Source organism: Anolis carolinensis, unplaced genomic scaffold, assembly GCF_035594765.1.
Source record: "Anolis carolinensis isolate JA03-04 unplaced genomic scaffold, rAnoCar3.1.pri scaffold_13, whole genome shotgun sequence".
NCBI classification, from domain to species: domain Eukaryota; kingdom Metazoa; phylum Chordata; class Lepidosauria; order Squamata; family Dactyloidae; genus Anolis; species Anolis carolinensis.
The window spans coordinates 16,269,651-16,291,838 of record NW_026943824.1 but is presented as its reverse complement, the minus strand read 5'-3'; the positions used below and the strand labels follow the sequence as shown (position 1 = coordinate 16,291,838).

At 39.7% G+C, this 22,188-nt stretch overlaps 2 protein-coding genes and 1 non-coding gene across 5 annotated transcripts in view; 1 reads left to right on the top strand and 2 right to left on the bottom strand.

Annotated features, from left to right (window-relative positions):
• The window catches only part of wfikkn1 (WAP, follistatin/kazal, immunoglobulin, kunitz and netrin domain containing 1), a 12,435-nt gene extending 6,243 nt beyond the window's left edge, over window positions 1–6,192 (top strand). The window contains exons 1-2 of one of the 3 annotated variants that reach the window (XR_010001128.1): window positions 1–1,067; window positions 4,059–4,173. The exon at window positions 1–1,067 is cut by the window's left edge and continues 759 nt beyond it. Coding sequence is in view for 2 of the 3 variants with exons in the window: in XM_003230315.4 (XP_003230363.3) it covers window positions 1,175–1,177; window positions 4,059–5,558 (1,503 nt within the window). In the remaining variant the exon portion in view is untranslated. Of the gene's footprint in view, window positions 1,178–4,058 lie in introns of all 3 variants that reach the window. The other 2 variants (XM_003230315.4, XM_062964217.1) reach the window with 2 other exon arrangements.
• A 218-nt stretch (window positions 6,193–6,410) lies between these two features.
• mettl26 (methyltransferase like 26) lies at window positions 6,411–20,062 on the bottom strand. Its single transcript, XM_003230314.4, has 6 exons — window positions 19,814–20,062; window positions 16,977–17,139; window positions 13,186–13,245; window positions 11,329–11,396; window positions 10,906–10,984; window positions 6,411–7,394 (listed from the first exon to the last, which is right to left on the bottom strand). The coding sequence occupies exons 1-6, from the start codon at window positions 20,005–20,007 to the stop codon at window positions 7,347–7,349; spliced, it is 612 nt and encodes a 203-aa protein (XP_003230362.2). The 5' UTR covers window positions 20,008–20,062; the 3' UTR covers window positions 6,411–7,346.
• A 1,163-nt stretch (window positions 20,063–21,225) lies between these two features.
• trnag-ccc (transfer RNA glycine (anticodon CCC)) lies at window positions 21,226–21,296 on the bottom strand. The gene has a single exon. It is a non-coding gene; the product is annotated as a tRNA-Gly (tRNA).
• Between the last annotated feature and the right edge of the window lie 892 nt (window positions 21,297–22,188).

The window sequence follows — 22,188 nt, the reverse complement described above, 5'->3', positions numbered from 1 at the left end:
CCAGTTAACAATGCTTCAGAAATAGTCAGGCATCTCTGAGTACGGAGCCATCTTCTTTTCAGCCAGTACTCACAAGACTCACACATACACAGAGAGAAACCTATTCAAACCGGTTCTCCAGCAGCAGGATACCAACAGTTACATACCAATTCTCGGGTCCTTGCAAACTCAGCCAATCGGCTTCGTACATTTGATTTTCCAGTTAACACACATATAGTATCCTTGCAAACCATGACAAAACCCATTCCCATCAAGGACCCATCCGCCTTATTGTGGTCACCGTCAAAGGGCTGTTGAATCCATGGACAGAGATACTAAGATTCAAAGATAACATTACACAACACGATTTGTGTTCCTGGGTAATAAATGTCGTTTCCTAATTGTTTCTATCATAAAAACATGGGGAAAGTTTATTAAACTGCGAAAACTTGTGTGAGAGGGACATCCTGCACATTTTGTTCTAATTTTTCTACAAATATCGTGTAGAGAAGGCCTGGGCCAACTTGGGCCCACCTTCCAGATGTTTTGGTCTTCAACTCCTACAATTCCTAACAGCCTCAGGCCCCTTCCTTTTCCCTTTATTAAATGCATAAAAACCAGACTGTAAAATACAACACAAGATACAACATGCGAGATGCCCCCTTAAAATACTACATAACTAGATCTTGCCCAGTTAAAAACCAAGAAAAATTCAGTATTATTAAAACTTAAGCAAGACATCCCATTCATTAAATACTACTGTTTTGGAAATGGCAACCTCCCAAGCCTCTCATTATTTTATTGTTAATTGATATATTTGCTCACCTGCATTCTATGTGTATGTTGCTTTGCCATTTTGACTCTTTGGTGTGGGAGGGACATAGCAATGTGATTGTACTGAGCATGTGCAGGCACAAGACTCCATTTTGAATTCTGTGTGTGTTTGGACTTTAGTAGAGAAAGTGAGTGTTTGGACTTCCAACAGAGAAGTATGTGTTTGGTCTTCAATGAAAGCTGGTTGCTGTTTGGACTTCAGTAGAGAAGTCAGTTTAGAGACTTCAATGGATACAGAATGATTGTGGACTTCAGTGAGTAGTACTACTAAAGACTATGGATTAAGAATGATACCCTGTGTAAACACAGAGAAGAAGCTATATCCTATTCATAACTGAACTTCAATAAGATAACTGCCTGTATGGTGAGTTAATACAAGATGTTTGTGAGTAAACAAGATATGTTATTTTCCAAAGAATACTTTGTTTTTATCTCCGAGTGCATACTTTAAAAGGTTTTCAAAGAGAGTGTATATCTTTTGGGCAATTAAGACTGCAAATTAGAACTTCAAAGCAACAACCAAATATTTTTCTGTCCTTGATAGTCCAAAGACATGGTTCTTCAGTTTAACAACTGAATCACCTGTGTGCCATTACACGAATGCTTATGAATATCACTTGTTCGGAGAGTTGACGTCTAATACGATCATGCTCTTTCTTGACTACTGGTTTTCAAAAGGTGGTCTCCAAATATTCATGGAGATTCACATTTGCCAAAAATATATGTGCCCACAGACTGGGTGCAGTTCTTTTCCAATACCTTATGCAATAGGTTATGGAATTTGCAATAGGTTGTGCCCAATATACTAAGCCACCCACTTAAGAAATAGCAACCTGCACTGCAGAATGAGGCTGGGCTGGATGCCCATTGGGCTCTCTTCCAACTCTGTGATTCTATATGATGTCTCATCCAGAATTATGCATATTTCAAAACGTTGTGCGCCCTAGAACAGACATCATCGATCTAGACCACTGGTGCCTATTCTTTTGTCCTCCAGGTGCTTGGGACTTCATCTCCCAGAATTCCTAGCAGCCAGTAATAAAAGTATAATATAATAATTATATAATTATAATATAATACAGTAATGTAATGCAGGCATGGGCAAACTTCAACCCTCCAGGTGTTTTGGACTTCAGCTCCCACCTTTCCTAGCAGCCGGTGGTAATAATAATAATAAATAATAATAATATAGTAATGTAATGCAGGCATGGGCAAATGTCAGCCTTCCAGCCGTTTTGGACTTCAGCTCCTACCACTGCTAACAGCCGGTAATAATAATAATAATAATAATAATAATAATAATAATAATAATAATAATAATAATAATAATAATAATAATATAAATAAACTCAGCCGCGATCAGGACCTCAAGATTGAACTTCAAAGACTCTGGTAGAAACCAGTGCAGGTGGTCCCGGTGGTGATGGGCACACTGGGTGCCGTGCCAAAAGATCTCAGCCGGCATTTGGAAACAATAGACATTGACAAAATTACGATCTGCCAACTGCAAAAGGCCACCCTCCTGGGATCTGCGCACATCATCCGAAAATACATCACACAGTCCTAGACACTTGGGAAGTGTTCGACTTGTGATTCTGTGATACAAAATCCAGCATATCTATCTTGTTTGCTGTGTCATAATATAATAAAATAATAATAATAATAATAATAATAATAATAATAATAATAATAATAGTAATGTAATGCAGGCATGGGCAAACTTCAGCCCTCCAGCTGTTTTGGACTTCAGTTCCCACCATTCCTAACAGCCGGTAACAATAATAATAATATTAATAATAATAATAATAATAATAATAATAATAATATTAATAATAATATAGTAATGTAATGCAGGCATGGGCAAACTTCAGCCCTCCAGCTGTTTTGGACTTCAGCTCCCACCATTCCTAACAGCTGGCAATAATAGGTAGGTAATAATAATAAACATAATATTAATAATAATAATAATCATCATCATCATCATCATCATTTAATTACTTATTAATCGCCCTCCATCCATGATGCTCTAGGCGATTTACAAGATAAAATTGTAACGGATAAAAATGCATACATACAAATATTGATAAAATTAACATAGATTAAAAGCTCTAGTAAAGAGCCAGGTCTTGAGTGCTAGGGTAAAGGGCCCTAACTCACGCATGGCTCTCAATAATAATAATAATAATAATAATAATAATAGTAATAGTAATGCAATGCAGGCATCGACAAACTTCAGCCCTCCAGCTGTTTTAGACTTCAGCTTCCACCATTCCTAACAGCCGGTAACAATAATAATAATATTAATAATAATAATAATAATAATAATATAGTAATGTAATGCAGGCGTGGGCAAACTTCAGCCCTCCAGCTGTTTTGGACTTCAGCTCCCACCATTCCTAACAGCTGGCAATAATAGGTAGGTAATAATAATAAAAATAATATTAATAATAATAATAATAATCATCATCATCATCATCATCATTTAATTACTTATTAATCGCCCTCCATCCATGATGCTCTAGGCGATTTACAAGATAAAATTGTAACGGATAAAAATGCATACATACAAATATTGATAAAATTAACATAGATTAAAAGCTCTAGTAAAGAGCCAGGTCTTGAGTGCTAGGGTAAAGGGCCCTAACTCACGCATGGCTCTCAATAATAATAATAATAATAATAATAATAATAATAATAATTATTATTATTATTATTATTATTATTATTATTATTATTATTATTACAGTAGAGTCTCACTAATCCAAGCCTCGCTTGTCCAAGCCTCTGGATAATCCAAGCCATTTTTGTAGTCAATGTTTCCAATATATCGTGATATTTTGGTGCTAAATTCGTAAATACAGTAATTACAACATAACATTACTGCGTATTGAACTACTTTTTCTGTCAAATTTGTTGTATAACATGAAGTTTTGGTGCTTAATTTGTAAAATCATAACCTAATTTGATGTTTAATAGGCTTTTCCTTGATCAGTCCTTATAATCCAAGATATTCGCTTATCCAAGCTTCTGCCGGCCCGTTTAGCTTGGATTAGTGAGACTCTACTGTATTATTATTATAAAATAAATGGACAGGTTCACCTGGGCTTCTGGGGATTGGAATCCCAAACACCAGCCCGGTTTGTAAGGTAACGCAATCCTAGGTTGTGATGGCACAACACAGCCGGTTGGATAGCTGAATGGGTGAGAGTTCAGGTGAAGCTAAACCTTCTCCTCTTTCCCGACAGGACTGCGAAGGCTTTGAGAAGTGCTGCACCAATGTCTGTGGCCTCCGGAGCTGCGTGGCCGCGCGCTACGCGGACGGGAGCCTCTCCGCTTTGGAGCCTGCGCAGGAGGCCACGTGCGAGAGCTTTGTCTGCACGCAGCAGGGCTCGGACTGTGACATCTGGGACGGGCAGCCCGTCTGCAAGTGCAAGGACCGGTGCGAGAAGGAGCCCAACTTCACTTGCGCCTCGGACGGGCTCACCTACTACAACAAGTGCTACATGGACGCCGAGGCCTGCATCCGGGGCATCAGCCTAGCCGTGGTGCCCTGCAAGTACATTTTCACCTGGCCCAACACCAGCCCGGTGCCGATGGAGACCACGGCCCACCCCACGCCCGGCGAGGCCGCGGAGCTGCCCGTCCCACCGGCCCTCTTCAACAACCCCTTCCACCAGTCGGTCTACGTGGGCGGCACCGTCAGCTTCCACTGCGACGTCAGCGGCCGGCCACGGCCAGACATCACGTGGGAGAAGCAGAGCGACCGGCAGGAGAACTTCATCATGCGCCCCGACCAAATGTACGGCAACGTGGTGGTCACCAACATCGGGCAGTTGGTGATCTACAACGCCCAGGCGGAGGACGCTGGGATCTACACTTGCACCGCCAGGAACTCTGCCGGACTGCTGCGAGCGGACTTCCCGCTCTCGGTGATCAAGAGGGAGCCCTCGCGCGGGGAGGCCCGGCCGCCCAGCGCCCCGCAGCAGCTCCCCCCCGGAGAGTGCCTGAAGGAGCCCGACAAGCAGGAGTGCGAGCCCGTCCAGGTGCGGTGGCATTTTGACGCCAAGCGAGGCTCCTGCGCCACCTTCCGCCACGGCGGCTGCAAGGGGGGCAGCCAGAACCACTTCGAGACCTACGAGGCGTGCCAGCAGGCCTGCGTCAACAGCGCGGTCAACCTATGCGCCCTGCCCATGGTGCAGGGCCCGTGCAAGGACTGGGAGCCACGCTGGGCCTACAACCCGCTCATGAAGCAGTGCCACTCCTTCATTTACGGCGGCTGCGAGGGCAACGAGAACAACTTTGAGAGCAAGGAGGGCTGCGAGGACGTCTGCCCCTTCCCCAAGGCCCTGCAGTGCAAAGCCTGCCGCCTGAAGAGCAAGATGGTGCCGAGCCTCTGCCGCAGCGACTTCGCCATCGTGGGCCGGCTGATGGAGATCGTGGAGGACCAGGACTCCGGCATCGCCCGCTTCGCGCTGGATGACGTCCTCAAGGACGAGAAGATGGGCCTGAAGTTCTTCAGCATCAAGTACCTGGAGGTGACCCTGACGGAGATGGACTGGAACTGCCCGTGCCCCAACATGACCGCCGAGGACGGGCCGCTCATCATCATGGGCGAGGTGCACGACGGCATGGCGGTGCTGGACCCCAACAGCTACGTCCGGGCCGCCAACGACAAGCGGGTCAAGAAGATCCACGAGCTGCTGGAGAAGAAGACCTGCGAACTGCTCAACCGTTTCCAGGACTAGCAGGTTCTTCCACCTCACGAAGGCAGGCTGGAGGGGTCCCTCCTCTCTCTGCCCCACAGGACTGGGCTGGAACGTGGTCCGCCGCTCCCGGAAGCCCCGCGGGCCCCGGAGCCCGGCTCCGGGAGCAAAGGACCCCATCCTCAGCCAGGCCAGTGCCACGGACTCTCCTGTTTTTCAGTGTTTTCAGTTATTATCACTCTTCGGTTACCATGAGCTCTACTATGCCTGTAACTACCTATTGTCTGTTTTTGTGTGAGCTGTAATTTATCTGTGTCTGTGATGCCACCCTACCCCAATCACACCATTTTTAAAAACCCATTTTCCTTCTTGGGAAAGATTTGTTCTCCCCTTTGGATTTCTGATCCGAAAGCAAATGGTTAGCGTGATCGCTAATATTAAAGATTTGCCCTCCAGCAACAGACCACACCGAGTGACCGTGACAGACATGGTTTGTAAAATGTGCGCATGAAAGAGCAGGAAACTCCTGGATTGCAGTTGGATTTGCAAGCATTCTCCTTACGCATACAGCCCATTGGGTTCGCATGCTAATCAACCAACCAATTACTCAACCCAGACTATTTGAATTAACCATTATTTTCCATGATACACAAAATAAACCAGGATATTAAACCGACTCCTGACTTATTCCAGCTTCCACAGCTCAGAGAGTCAGGGAAATTAGAGACTTCCTTGGCTTGTCTAATAAAGGACATTTTGCAAAAGCAAACACCTATGTGGGTCAACAGGAAAGTAGTCTGATTTGTTGAGGACTGTGGATGATACATGGAAGCTCTTACATGTGCCCGTGAGCCCAGAGTCACCCTAAAGAATAATGCACCACTCAGCTTCGCAGAAAGTAACACAGGAACTTTTACTAAATCCAATAGATCAATAGAACAATGGTCCCTCTGATTGCTTACAGAAACCAGCAGTTATAGGCAATCATTTTTTAGTCCATGAATCTGTCTCAGTGAAGATCAGCAGCTAACAAGGCCTTAGAAACAGTCAGGCTTCTCTGAGTACAGAGCCATCTTCTTTCCAGCTAGTACTCAGTAGACTCTCTCACACACATGGAGAAACCTGTGCAAAGTGGTTCTTCAGCAGCAGGATAGCAACAGTTACAAACCAATTTCCCAGGTTCTTGCAAACTCGGCCAATCGACTTCATGCATTTGATTTTCCAGTTAACACACATATAGTAAAAAAGTATTTCATGCACATCTCCAGATTCCAAAAAATTAACGCTTGCTTATCTGCGGATCGCCACCAGAGAGAGCTATCACTCCACACATTTTCCAAACTCATTGAGGAAGCCTTTCTCTTCTTGAAAGCAGTTTAAAGAGGACATAAAGTTTGTGGGTTGCACCAAGTGAAAAACCCTTTGCTCTGATACACGAAGGTCAATATACAAGAAGCAAAGATACCAATCCCATCTTTACTTTGCAGTCTCAGAACAATATAATAATACAAACTATTCCTTAGTGTACAAAAGGCAATAGAAAAGCTCACCAGAGCTACAGGTCACCCCAGTTGAGGCACGTACAGCCCACGATAAACAAAAGCAGTGCCTTTAAATAACAAATCAAAACGACATCGAGGCTTATTCTACTTTTTGCCAGAAATTTTAGGGGACTCAGCTCCATCTTGAGCCCCTGTTTGGCCCATCTTCCACCCAGCATCATGCTTCTGGGCGAAAACGTTGCCGGACACAAAGCTACAGATGGAGAGTTGACCATAGCGTGGCCGTAAAGTGCTGCCCTTTGGGGAAAATACCTTCATGGACAGGTGGTCAGTGCTTACGGAAAATAAGGCACTTGTTGTTCGCGGGCATGTCGACCTGGAAGAAGACATTTGTTGGTTATTTTTGGACATATTTTGTACCCCTATACACTTCAATGGGTGATATCTTGTAAGGAACTGGGACTGACAAACCAAAAAACACTGAAAGATTTAACTGATTTGGCAGATTTGACTCATGGCAGCCCGATGATTACTATATTGATCGTAATTATTATATTAAAATTGTAGTAATAAAATACTATAATTATGATTGTAATATGTATATATTATCATATTACATCATGGAGTTACTATACTGATAATAATATAATTATTATATATTAATATAACATCATAATATACTTATTATAACAATAATATAATTCACTCCATCGTAATACATTATATTGTTTGCAATAATATTAATATTTGTATAACATTGTAGTAGTACAATACTATAATTATGATTATAATATTTATATTACATCATGTAGTTATTATACTGGTAATAATAATATAATTATTATATATTAATATAACATCACACTATACTTATTATAATGATAATAATATAATGCACTCCAGCGTAATACATTCTACTGTTTACAATAATATTAATGTTGATAAAATGCCATAATAAAATTATATTGTATTAATATAACATCATAAATGTACTATATATATACGATAATAATATAATCTTATTTATTATTTATTAGCGACATTTATATCCCGCCCTTCTCACCCCGAAGGGGACTCAGAGCAGCTTACAAGTTATATATACATACAATATGTTATATAATTAGTATAGCTCTAGTAGTATTTATTATATTAATAGAACACCATAATATTAAAGCCCCGAGTCCCTTCGGGGAGATGGGGCAGGGTATAAAAATAAAGTAGTTATTATTATTATTATTATTAGTATTATTATTAGTATTAGTATTATTATATGAGTATCAGCATGATATACATATTGATGATAACATACTGATTATTATATATTACCATAATATACTTATTATATGATTATAATATGATATTAATACATCATCATCATATACTTATTGGCTTGTTGTGAGTTTTCCGGGCTGTATGGCCATATTCCATACACCTCCCATAATTCCCTATGCCTCAAGGCCTTGGGAAACTACAGCTCCCATTATTCTATGTGGCCCAAGCCCTTAGGAAACTCCAGCTCCCATGATTCCCTGCATCTCAAGCCCTTAAGGAACTACACCTCCCATGATTCCCTACTTCTCAAGGCCTTGGGAAACTACAGCTCCCATGATTCACAACAACCCAGTGATTCCGGCCATGAAAGCCTTCAAAAACAACAACAACAATAATAATAATATGATTGCTATATTATAACAGAACATCATCATAATATACTTATTATATTGCTTATAATAGTAATATATACTTGATTATAATATAATGATTACTATATTATATTAATAGGTCATAATATTTATTTATTTACTTCACTTGTATACTGCTTTTCTCACCCCGGGGGGGACTCAAAGTGGTTTCCAACATATTTATGGCAAAATGTAATGCCTCACATACATATGAAACCCAACATAAAACAACCATGATAGATAACTATCAATTAGACCATAAAAGCGTAACAACATTTAGACATTAAAACATGGAGTTAAAAACATATTAATATAAACGTTAAAATCACATAATCCAAAAATCACAATCCAAGGTCGTTCAAAATATTAATTATTATTATCAACAGCAATTTATTGATTAGCCAGTTGGCCATATCAAGAACAGACAGTACAAACACAACATACAACATACATCTATCTAGTTCACTTAAAATAAAATACAAATATACAGGTATTTGCCAGTTTGGTGCCAATGTAGCTTAGCCATAGATATATGCATCAACTATCCTCGTCTCCCATACACTGCACCCCAATCATAATATTACTTTGATTATAATGATAATAATATGATTACTATATCATAATAATATAACACCATCACTGTATACCTACAGTAGAGTCTCACTTATCCGACATAAATGGGCAGCAGAATGTTGGATAAGTGAAAATGATGGATAATAGGGAGGGATTAAGGAAAAGCTTATTAAATGTCAAATTATGTTACGGTTTTACAAACTGAGCACCAAAACATCATGTTTGAAATCCAAAACAACTGGAAGACCAGAGTTCGGTAGGCGTGTCGGATAATACGGAGTGTTGGATGAGTGAGACTTTACTGTATTATAATATTAATTATAAAATATGAGGACTATCATAGCTAAGTAAAGGGAATATCTGAGTTATCTGAGACCCAACAATGAAGGTTGGTGGGAATTTATAACCCGGCAACATTTGGAAGCGCACCTCTTCCCATTCTTATTAAAGACGCTGACCGACGGGAATAATCTGCTTTTATTAAAGCTACTTTTTGGCATATACCAGAGGTCCCCAAACTAAGGCCCGGGGGCCGGATGCGGCCCATCGAAGCCATTTATCCGGCTCCCCATGGCACAAGGGCAGAAGGGGGTTGGGCTAAATGACCCAAGAGGTCTCTTCTTCTCTTACAACTCATCATTATTATTATTATTATTATTATTATTATTATTATTATTATTATTAGAAACACAACAAGATGAGTCCACAGCAGACACTCTGCTGGCTGTTGTATTGGATCCCACGTCAGACACTTCCCAAGTGTCTAGGACTGTGTGATGTATCGGCGAATAATGCACGCAGATCCCAGTAAGGTGGCCTTCTGCAGCTGGCAGATGGTAATTTTGTCAGCGCCGATTGTGTTTAAGTGCAGGCCAAGGCCTATAGGCATTGCACCCAGTGTGCCGATCACCACTGGGACCACCTTGACTGGCTTGTGCCGGAGTCTTTGTAATTCGATCTTTAAATCCTCATATCGTGTCAGCTTTTCCAGTTGTTTCTCCTCAATCCTGCTGTCACCTGGGATTGCAACATCAACAATCTATACTTTGTTTTTTAACACGATTGTGAGGTCAGGAGTATTGTGTTCCAAAACCCTGTATTATTATTATTATTTTATTATGACACAGCAAACAAGATAGATATGCTGGATTTCATATCACAAAATCACAAGTCGAACACTTGTGATTATTATTATTATTAATTATTATTAATTAGAATATTATTATATATTATTATTATTAACATTGAGGCTGGGTGGCTATCTGTCAGGGATGTTTTGCTTGTGCTTTTGGTGCACAGAGGCAGAAGGGGTCTCTTCCAACCCTCTTTTTTATTATTATTATTATTATTATTATTATTATTATTATTATTATTAACGTTGAAGCTGGGTGGCCTTCTGTCAGCGGTGCTGTGCTTGTGCTTTTAGTGCACAAAGGCAGAAGGGGATTGGACTCAACGGCCCAACCCTCTTTTTATTATTGTTGTTGTTGTTGTTGTTATTATTATTATTATTATTGCTTGGTGGCCAACCATAGTCCGACCCTCCAACGGTCCGAAGGATTGTGAACTGGCCCCCTGTTTAAAAAGTTTGGGGACCCCTGGCATATACCATTATAACCCTACTTGACGTACCATCCTCTCCAACTGCATCCCATTCATCTCAGCCAGTTTCTGCAACACGGATGTGTCCCGGAGGCCCCAGGCTGGATTCCTGAGAAAAAGAGAGGCAGAATCAGAGATGCTTCGACAACCCATCAAGGAGAATGTCCATCCTGCAAGGACATTACACTTAAACCAGGGGTTGGACTAGATGGCCTTCAAGGTCCCTTCAAGGAATAGCCAAAATCCATGCCACAAACGCCGTTATTGTGCAATCAAATTGATTCAGATGCACACTGAGTCTATTCTAGGCCAAGGTTTCTTTTGAGGAGTTCTCCCGCCGCTGCTGCCTTCCTCTGAGGCTGAGAGAGTGTGACTTGCCCAAGGCAATCATTGGGTTTCCATGGCGGAGGAGGATTTGTAACCCTGGTCTGTTGGAGTCAAATCCAGTCTTACCTTTGTCTCAAGAAGATGTCGAAGTCCACGTTGCTTTGCGGAGTGATGCACCCATTGACGGAATAAGGCTGCAAAGGGAGTCATCAGAAAAGGAGAACAACCGGGCGGACAAGTTAGCACAAAACTCAAAAAGGAGGCAGCAACAAAACTTGATAAAATCTGGGTTTTTTAAAAGTGGTCTTTGCTGTTACTTTGAAAGTTGTGGTGCTAGTCCACAAACTTCGTTTTTTGTTCCACAAACTACACTGAATTGTTGAAGGCTTTCATGGCCAGAATCACTGGGTTGCTGTGAGTTTTCTGTTACCATTGGCCACCTTGATTAGCACTGAATGGCCTTGCAGATTCAAGGCCTGGCTGCTTACTGCCTGGGGGGATCCTTTGTTAGGAGGTGTTAGCTGGACCTGAATGTTCCCTGCCTGGAATTCCCCTGTCTTCTGAGTGTTGTTCTTTATTTACTGTCCTGACTTTAGAATTTTTTAATACAGTAGAGGAGGGGTCCCCAAACTAAGGCCCGGGGGCCATATGCGGCCCTTCAAGGTCATTTACCTGGCCCCCGTCCTCATTTATAATATAATATTTTTATATCAGTTTTAATAATATAATATATTGTATATACATATGATATTGATAATAATATTATCATTTTATACAATATAATACTAATAATAATACCATATAATAATATTAATTATATGTTATATATTACATATAATATTACAGTATAGTGGTATAGTTCAATATAGTAATATATAATGCTAATATTGTGCTATGCTAATAATATAATATATTGTATGTACATACAGCTGCTCTGAGATCCCTTCAGGGTGAGAAGATTGGGATATAAATGTAGTAAATAAATGTAGTAAATGAATAAATACATAATTTTGGACTTAGACTTGCCCAAAGTCTGAAATGACTTGAAGACACACAACAACAATCCTAATTAACCTGACTATCTCATTGGCCAGAAGCAGGCCCACACTTCCTATTGAAATCCTGATAGGTTTATGTTGGTTAAAATTATTTTCATTTTTAAATATTGTATTGGTCTTTCATTGTTATTGTTGTTGTTTTGCACTACAAATAAGTTATGTGCAATGTGCATAGGAATTTGTTCGTTTTTTTTTTCAAATGATAATTTGGCCCCTCAACAGTCTGAAGGATTGTGCCCTCTGCTTTAAAAGATTGAAGACCCCTGCAGTAGAGTCTCGCTTATCCAACCTTCACTTATCCAATGTTCTAAATTATCCAACACAGTCTGCTTTTTAGTAGTCAGTGTTTTTGTAATCAATGTTTTCAATACATTGATTACAAATGATTACAATGAACAGTGAACATAAGTGTTAAAAATGATAAACCCATAGCATTTAAAACATCTCAAGTAAAAACAGATTAAAACTTCGCAAGTAAAAACAATAAAATCACTCAATCCGAAAGCGTCGATCTGAAGTCAATCAAGAAACAATCAGGGCCAGCTAACACCTCCCAACAAAGTATTCCCCCAGGCAGGAAGCAGCCAGGCTTTGAAGCTGCAAGGCTACTCAATGCTAATCAAGCTGGCCAATGGCAACATTCATGCTTGCCTCAAGCAGACAAGAGTTCTTTCTCCCACCCTGGACATTATTCCGCAGATATATACTGTAAACCCCACTTGCCCAGTTTCCAACAGAGCTCACAACCTCTGACAGTGCCTGCCATAGATGTGGGTGAAACATCAGAAGAGAATGCTTCTAGAATATGGCCATACAGCCCAGAAAACTCACAGCAGCCCTATGTTAAACTGGTTGGAGCCAAATGTGCTGCTGCAGGATGAGGTCCCACCCGTAAAGACAAAGTTTTTGCAGTTTAATAACTTACGCCGTACGTCAGCATCACTCCTTTGGGTTTCAGCAGTTTTCCTGCTCCTCTGAATAATCCCTAAAGAGAAACACATGCAAGGAAAACCAAGTCAGCCACATGGCATCTCGCAATAACCACGATTTTAAAAACACAGAACAGCAGATTAACCACCAGCTGCAATAAATCTTGCCAATTATTATCAATATTATATGTACATACAATATATTATATTATTAGCATGGCACAATATTAGCATTATATATTACTATATTGAACTATACCACTCTACAGTAATATTATTAGCAATATTACCTGTAACATATAATACATATTATATTGTATTATTATTAGTATTATTATACTATATTACATTATAATATTATTATCAATATTATATGTATATACAATATATTATTAGCATAGCACAAATATTAGCATTATATATTACTATATTGAACTATACCACTCTACTGTAATATTATTAGCAATATTACCTGTAACATATAATAAAATAATATTATTATATTGTATTATTATTAGTATTATACTATATTACATTATAATATTATTATCAATATTATATGTATATACAATATATTATTAGTATAGCCCAATATTAGCATTATATCTATATATATAAAAGGGTAATGAAATTTCGGCCTAGGACAAAACACCAAAACGACACATCCGAGAAACGCTAAACTTGGCAGCACAACCCCTCATCCATGCCTCTACGTTCATACAACAAAAAGAAAAGAAAAATAAAGTTCTAATTAGAGGGAGAGGAATAGTTGTTTTTATCCAATAGCTGCCAGTTAGAAGGCTAAGCTCTGCCGACTTGGTCTCCTAGCAACCCACTCAGCCCAGGGGACAGGCAGAGTTAGGCCTCACTTAGGCCTCTTCCACACTGCCTATAAAATACAGATTATCTGATTTTAACTGGATTATATGGCAGTGTGGACTCAAGGCCCTTCCACACAGCTATATAACCCATTTATAATCTTATATTATCTGCTCAGAGTCAGACACGACTGGACTTAATGTCAGGGGAAAACCTTGACCCTTTACCTTAACTACCACCAATTCCTCAATACTTTATTTCCCATACCACCATACTTCGCCACAGCAACGCGTGGCTGGGCACAGCTAGTATTACTATATTGAACTATACCACTATACTGCAATATTATTAGTAATAGTAATATTATATTATATTAGTATTATATTGTATCACATAATAATATTATCACTATTATATGTATATACAGTATGTTATATTATAATAATTCCTACTTCAGAAACTTCATTTTTGTGGCTGCCACAAATTAGGTTGAATGGGTTGAGACAGTCATTGGAAAACTAGAGCAAAATATGCTATGGGATGTCCCTCCCACAAAAGCAAAGTTCCGACAAACTTTTCCCACGGGTTTATGATAGAACCAATTAGGAAATGACACGTATAACCCTGGAAGAAAGATCATAGTGTCACGCAGTGCTATAGAAAGTTGAGACAATAGCACTCGGCGCATGATCAGAGGTAACATCTATTTATTCACCCACACACCACTAGATGGCATTTCAGGCTCAGTAACAATAGATGCTGTTGCATAACGAAATGCCAAAGTCCTATATTCCTGTATAAGAGTATAGGGAAAAGGGCCGAATTATAGTCCAAAAATGTCTGGAAGTTGCTGTGAGTTTTCCGGGCTGTTTGGCCATATTCCAGAAGCATTCTTTCCTGAAGTTGCACCCACATCTATGGCAGGCATCCTCAAAAGTTGTGAGGTCTGTAGTGTTTATATATCGGTGGAATAATGTCCAGGGATTATCAGAGATTTTGGAAAACTATATGGAAAAATACAACAGGTTTTGCATAAAAGTATGTTCCATATATATAGGAATATCAATGTTATTTATGCACTGTCAAGTACTGTGGGACTTCCGAATCCAGACTGATAAGTTCTGGAACATAACACACCAGACATCACAGTTGTGGAAAAGAAAAAAGTTTGGATCACTGATGTTGCCATCCCAGGTGACAGTCGCATTGATGAAAAACAACAGGAAAAACTCAGCCGCTATCAGGACCTCAAGATCGAACTTCAAAGACTCTGGCAGAAACCAGTGCAGGTGGTCCCGGTGGTGATGGGCACACTGGGTGCCGTGCCAAAAGATCTCAGCCGGCATTTGGAAACAATAGACATTGACAAAATCACGATCTGCCAACTGCAAAAGGCCACCCTACTGGGATCTGTGTTTTAAATGAAATTTTTATCCTCTATTGTTGTTTATATTGATATATTGTATTATTGTATTATCTTTTTATATTGTGATTGTATTGTGTTGCTTATATTTTGTTCTTATGTTGTTTGGGCCACTGCCCCATGTAAGCCGTCCCGAGTCCCCGTGGGGAGATGGTGGCGGGATATAAATAAAGTTTTATTATTATTATTATTATTATTATTATTATTATTATTATCTGCGCGCATCATCCGAAAATATATCACACAGTCCTAGACACTTGGGAAGTGTTCGACTTGTGATTTTGTGATACGAAATCCAGCATATCTATCTTGTTTGCTGTGTCATACAATAAAATAATAATAATAATAATAATAATAATAATAATAATAATAATAAAAACTTTATTTATATACCACCCTATCTCCCAGAAGGGACTCAGGGCGGTTTACAACAAAGATACAGACATACAATACACAACAATATAAAAACACATTTTTACACAAAAAATAAAATTTACATTAAAATAACAATCAGTAAAATCACAGCAGCTTCCAGTTGGATTAATAATGTTGTAGGTAACATAGACCATGATCAGGAAAAGATGAGACTGTACAGTATATTTCATGCCAAGGTAGACTGATATAATCCAGTTCAAAGAGGTTTTATCTGATTTGATAATCTGGATTATATTGCAGGGTTGAAGGGGACATGGTCTTGGAGATTAGGCCAACACTTTCCTAATTTGGTTTCAGACTTGTTTGATTCTCTTTGCCTTGGTCTGCAAGATTTGATCCTAGTGCAATGTTTTCCCAACTGAACCATCTAAATCAGGGGTCCTCAAACTTTTAAAGCAGAGGGCCGGTCCACAATCCTTCAGACTGTGGAGGGGCCGAATTATCATTTGAAAAAAACCCGAACAAATTCCTATGCACACTGCACATGTCTTATTTGTAGTGCAAAACAACAACAACAATGAAAGAACAATACAATATTTAAAAATGAAAACAATTTTAACCAACATAAACCTATCAGGATTTCAATGGGAAATGTGGGCCTACTTCTGGCCAATGAGATAGTCAGGTTAATTAGGATTGTTGTTTGTTGTTGTTGTTGTGTGCCTTCAAGTCATTTCAGACTTTGGGTGAGCCTAAGTCTAAAATTTATTTATTTATTATTTATTTATTTACTGCATTTATTTACTACATTTGTATCACACCCTTCTCACCCCAAAGGGGACTCAGAGTGGCTTACAAATTATATGTACATACAATATATTATATTATTAGCATAGCACAATATTAGCATTATATATTACTATATTGAACTATATCACTATACTGTAATATTATTAGTAATATTATATGTAATATAGAACATATAATTAATATTATTATATGGTATTATTATTATTATTATTATTATCAATATTATATGTAAATACAATATATTATATTATAAAACTGAGGGCAGGGGCCAGGTAAATAACCTCGGAGGGCCGCATCCGGCCCGCGGGCCTTAGTTTGGGGACCCCTGATCTAAATCAAAGACAGAGAGTGGGTGCTCACCTCAGTGCAGGGCATCTCCGAGATGTGGATCATGTTGATGTTGAGGACAAGGTCCAGCGAGTTCGGCCTTAGGCCGCCCCAGGTCTCCCAGCTCTGGGAAGCATCCAGGTAAATGGGGGGTCGGACATTGGGCAGGCGGAGCTCCCTGGTCAAGGCGGAGATGCTGCAAAGGAAGGAAAAAAGACCGAGAGAGAGAGGCTCATTGCGAGGCGGTCACAAGCCGCAAGCGTTCACCTCGCATCAGGTTGAATTGGTTGAGACTCTGTCCCAAGCCTGGGTCAACTTTGGCCCTGCCTCTAGGTGTTTTGGACTCCCAACTTCCACCATTCCCAACAGCCGGTAAAAATAATATAAGAACGTAATCTATATATATAAAAGAGTGATGGCATCATGGCGACCCACAAAACAACAAAACGACAGGCCCCCCAACCTCGAAATTTGACAACACAACCCATCATTCACGCCTCTAGGTTGATACAACCAAAAGAAAAGAAAAATAAAGTCCTAATTAGAGAGAGAGGAATAATTGCTTTTATCCAATTGCTGCCAGTTAGAAGGCTAAGCTCCTCCAACTTGGTCTCTTAGCAACCCAATAAAAAATAATAAAAAACACTAAAAAAATAATACAATAAAATACTATAATAACAGAAAATAACTAAAAATAATACAAAAAAATAATAAAATATAATAAATAAAAATATAACTTACAATAAAATTAATAAAAAATGCAAATAACGTCAAATAAAATTACACAACAATTTTTAACCAATACCACCACCACTTTGCCACAGCAACGCGTGGCTGGGCACAGCTAGTAATAATATATTATAGTAATACTGACATATTAAAATATTATTATAAAAATAATATTATAATGTTCTAAAAGTAATATAATAAAATATAATAACATGAAATAGTATAAAATAATAAAAATAATGTAATACCATACTATTAATATTGTATTATAATAAAAATATTAAAAATAATATATTATAAAATACAATGATATTATGATATAATATAATAATAATAACAGCCGGTAAAATAATATAATAATAGATGATAATACCGTGTTTTCCCGAAAATAAGACAGTGTCTTATATTAATTTTTGCTCCCAAAGATGCGCTAGGTCTTATTTTCAGGGGATGTCTTATTTTTCCATGAAGAAGTCACATTTATTGTTGAACAAAAAAATGAACATTTATTATATACTGTACAGTAGTTATCATCACAAACCAGCATAACCAGACAAACTGTGAATCCTATCAATTATTTCTTGTTACTACCATTATTTCCATGTACAACACTCTATGGTACGTACATTTATCGATCCTGCATGCTCTGGTGTTTTGTTCAGCGGGCATGCTTCCAAACAAAAACTTTGCTAGGTCTTACTTTCGCGGGAGGCCTTATATTTAGCAATTCAGCAAAACCTCTACTAGGTCTTATTTTCTGGGGATGTCTTATTCTAGGGGAAACAGGGTAATATTAAAAATAATATTATACTATTGTTCTAAATCAATATAATAAAATATAACATGAAATAATATAAAATCATAATATCAAAATATTATTATATTGTTATAAAATGATATAATAAAATAATATATAACATAATTAAAATAAAATATCAAAAATAACATTATAATATTGTTATAAAATAATAATAAAAAATAAAAAACAATATCAAAAATGATATTGAAGCACTTTATCAGTCACCTCGTGTTTACAATATTTATATGGTGCACCTTAACCAGTCTACTTTTACAACCTCTCTGTTTTAATCCATGTTTTTATTAGTTCTTGTCATTTGTTTTTATTGGCTAATGTTTAAATTTTTATAATTGTGCATGTCTTTTGTCTATTGTTGTGTTTTATATTGCTATTGTTTTTATTCGGGCTTGGCCCCATATAAGCCGCCCTGAGTCCCCTTTGGGGAGATAGAGGCGGGGTATAAAAATAAAGTTATTATTATTATTATTTTATTGTATGACACAGCAAACAAGATAGACATGCTGGATTTCGTATCACAAAATCAGAAGTCGAGCACTTCCCAAGTGTCTAGGACTGCGAGATGTATTTTCGGATGATGTGTACAGATCCCAGTAGGGTGGCCTTTTGCAGTTGGCAGATCGTAATTTTGCCAATGTGTATTATTATTATTATTATTATTTTATTGTATGACACAGCAAACTAGATAGATATGCTGGATTTCGTATCACAAAATCACAAATCTAACACTTCCCAAGTGTCTAGGACTGTGTGATGTATTTTCGGATGATGCGCGCAGATCCCAGTAGGGTGGCCTTTTGCAGTTGGCAGATCGTAATTTTGCCAATGTGTATTATTATTATTATTTTATTGTATGACACAGCAAACTAGATAGATATGCTGGATTTCGTATCACAAAATCACAAATCTAACACTTCCCAAGTGTCTAGGACTGCGAGATGTATTTTCGGATGATGTGCGCAGATCCCAGTAGGGTGGCCTTTTGCAGTTGGCAGATCGTGATTTTGTCAATGTCTATTGTTTCCAAATGTTATTATTATTAATATTATTAAATATTATTATATTGTTAGAAAATATTATAATATCATAATATCATTATAATAATATAAAATAAAAATGCCATAATACAGGCTGTGAGGAATTGGAAAACTATTGCAAAACGTGCTGCTGTGGGTCCCCAGATGTTTTGGCCTTCAACTCCCAGAAATCCTAACGGATGGTTAACTGGCTGGGATTCCTGGGAGTTGTAGGCCAAAACACCTGAGTAGGTTGAGAACCACGGCCAAGGTGTCCGGCAGGGGACGCGCGAGACGGGCGGACGGACCTGCGGAGGCAGCGGGGCTCGGCCTCGGAAGGCTGCCAGGAGAGGGCGGGGAAGGCCCGGGCGAAGTGGGCCGTGTGCTGCCCGGAGCCCGAGGCCACCTCCAGGGCCCTGCCCGCCGCCCCGGCGCCCAGCAGCTCCCGCAGCACGGCCAGGATGGGGCCCTTGTTCCGCTCCGCCGCCGAAGAAGGCTGCATGGCGCGCGACGGAACCTCTCCCTCAGACCCGGCGGACTACACTTCCCAGGGTGCCCCGCGCGCGCGCCCCCCGCCGCCTCCTCCCCACTTCCGCTTCCTCCTCACGACTTCCTGCTTTGGCAAAGCCGTGGGAAACTACACCTCCCATAATTCCATGCGGCCCAGGGACTTGGAAGCTGGAGCTCCCCTGATTCTGTAAACCTACAACTCCCTTGAGAACGTACGGCTCATGCCCATGGGAAACTACAGCTCCCATGATTCTGTAAGGCTCAAGTCCTTGCGTCTCAAGGCCTTGGGAAACTACAACTCCCATGGGGAACTACATCTCCCATGATTCTCTATGCCCAAAGGCCTTGAGAAACTACAACTCCCATGGGGAACTACACCTCCCATGATTCTCTATGCCCCAAGGCCTTGGGAAACTGCAGCTCCCATGGGGAACTACAGCTCCTATGATTCTCTATGCCTCAAGGCCTTGGGAAACTACAGCTCCCATGATTCCCTACACCTCAAGGCCTTGGGAAACTACAACTCCCATGGGGAACTACACCTCCCATGATTCTCTATGCCTCAAGGCCTTGGGAGACTACAGCTCCCATGATTCTATGAGGCTCAAGGCCTTGGAAAACTACAGCTCCCATGGGGAACTACAGCTCCCATGACTCCCTATGCTGCAAGGCCTTGGGAAACTACAACTCCCATGGGGGACTACACCTCCCATGATTCCCTGCTTCTCAAGGCCTTGGGAAACTCCAGCTCCCATGATTCCTTGCGTCTCAAGGGCATGGGAAACTACAAGTCCCATGGGGAACTACACATCCCATAATTCCCTATGCTGCAAGGCCATGGGAAACTACAGCTCCCATGATTCTATGCGGCCCAAGCCCTTAGGGAACTACACCTCCCATAATTCCCTATGCTGCAAGGCCATGGGAAACTACAGCTCCCATGATTCTATGCGGCCCAAGCCCTTAGGGAACTACACCTCCCATGATTCCCTACGTCTCAAGGCCTTGGGAAACTACACACCCCATGATTCCCTACTTCTTAAGGCTTTGGGAAACTGCAGCTCCAGTGATTCTATCCGGCCCATATAGAGACTACAGCTCCCGTAATTCTCAGCTTCTCGGGGCCTTGGGAAACTGTAGCTCCCATAATTCTGCAGCATGGCAATTAAATCATAATAAAATTAATTATCAACGGGGGGGAAAAAACTTATGCGCCGCCCGGGAATCGAACCCGGGTCGCAAGAATGGGAATCTTGCATGATACCACTACACCAGCGGCGCGGTTGGGAAAAAAGGGCTGCGGAGAGGCTTATGAAGCGCAAGCAGAGAGACCCCCATAGGTGTGGAGGGGCAATGGCAGCCTGGATTCCTCTTGGCCATTCCCAAAGCCTTTCAGCCAAAGATCCAGGTGCATCCAACTCCCCTTTCCACCCAAATAGTATGTTAAAATTATTATTATTATTATTATTATTATTATTATTATTATTATTATTATTATTATTATTATTATGGTATGACACACAGCAAACAAGATAGATATGCTGGATTTCGTCTCCCAAAACCACAAATCGAACACTTCCCAAGTGTCTAGGACTGTGTGATGTATTTTCAGATGATGCGTGCAGATCCCAGTAGGGTGGCCTTTTGTGGTTGGCAGATCGTGATTTTGTCAATGTCTATTGTTTCCAAATGCCGGCTGAGATCTTTTGGCATTTGGTTTTAGACTTTTTAGACATTGACAAAATTACAATTGCCAACTGCAAAAGGCCACCCGACTGGGATCTGAACGCATCATCCGAAAGTACATCACACAGTTCTAGACACTTGGGAAGTGTTCGAATTGTGATTTTGTGATACGAAATCCAGCATGTCTATCTTGTTTGCTGTGACATAATATAATAATAATAATAATAATAATAATAATAATAATAATAATAATAATAATAATAATAAACTACAAAAGGCCACCCTACAGAGATATGCACGCATCATCCGAAAATACATCACACAGTCCTAGACACTTGGGAAGTGTTCGAATTGTGATTTTTGGATACGAAATCCAGCATGTCTATCTTGTTTGCTGTGTCATACAATAATAATAATAATAATAATAATTATTATTATTATTATTATTATTATTATTAGTATTATTTTGATACAAAGACATAGTATG

What these genes read in the sequence shown, in the direction of transcription:
- mettl26 (XM_003230314.4), bottom strand. Translation starts at nt 20,007, where the DNA reads ATGCAGCCTTCTTCGGCGGCGGAGCGGAACAAGGGCCCCATCCTGGCC. An exon ending in GAGTGATGCTGACGTACGGC is followed by an intron (nt 11,397 to 13,185) that starts GTAAGTTATTAA and finishes CTCCCTTTGCAG; the next exon opens with CCTTATTCCGTCAATGGGTG. An exon ending in GGATGCAGTTGGAGAGGATG is followed by an intron (nt 7,395 to 10,905) that starts GTACGTCAAGTA and finishes GTCTTCTTCCAG; the next exon opens with GTCGACATGCCCGCGAACAA.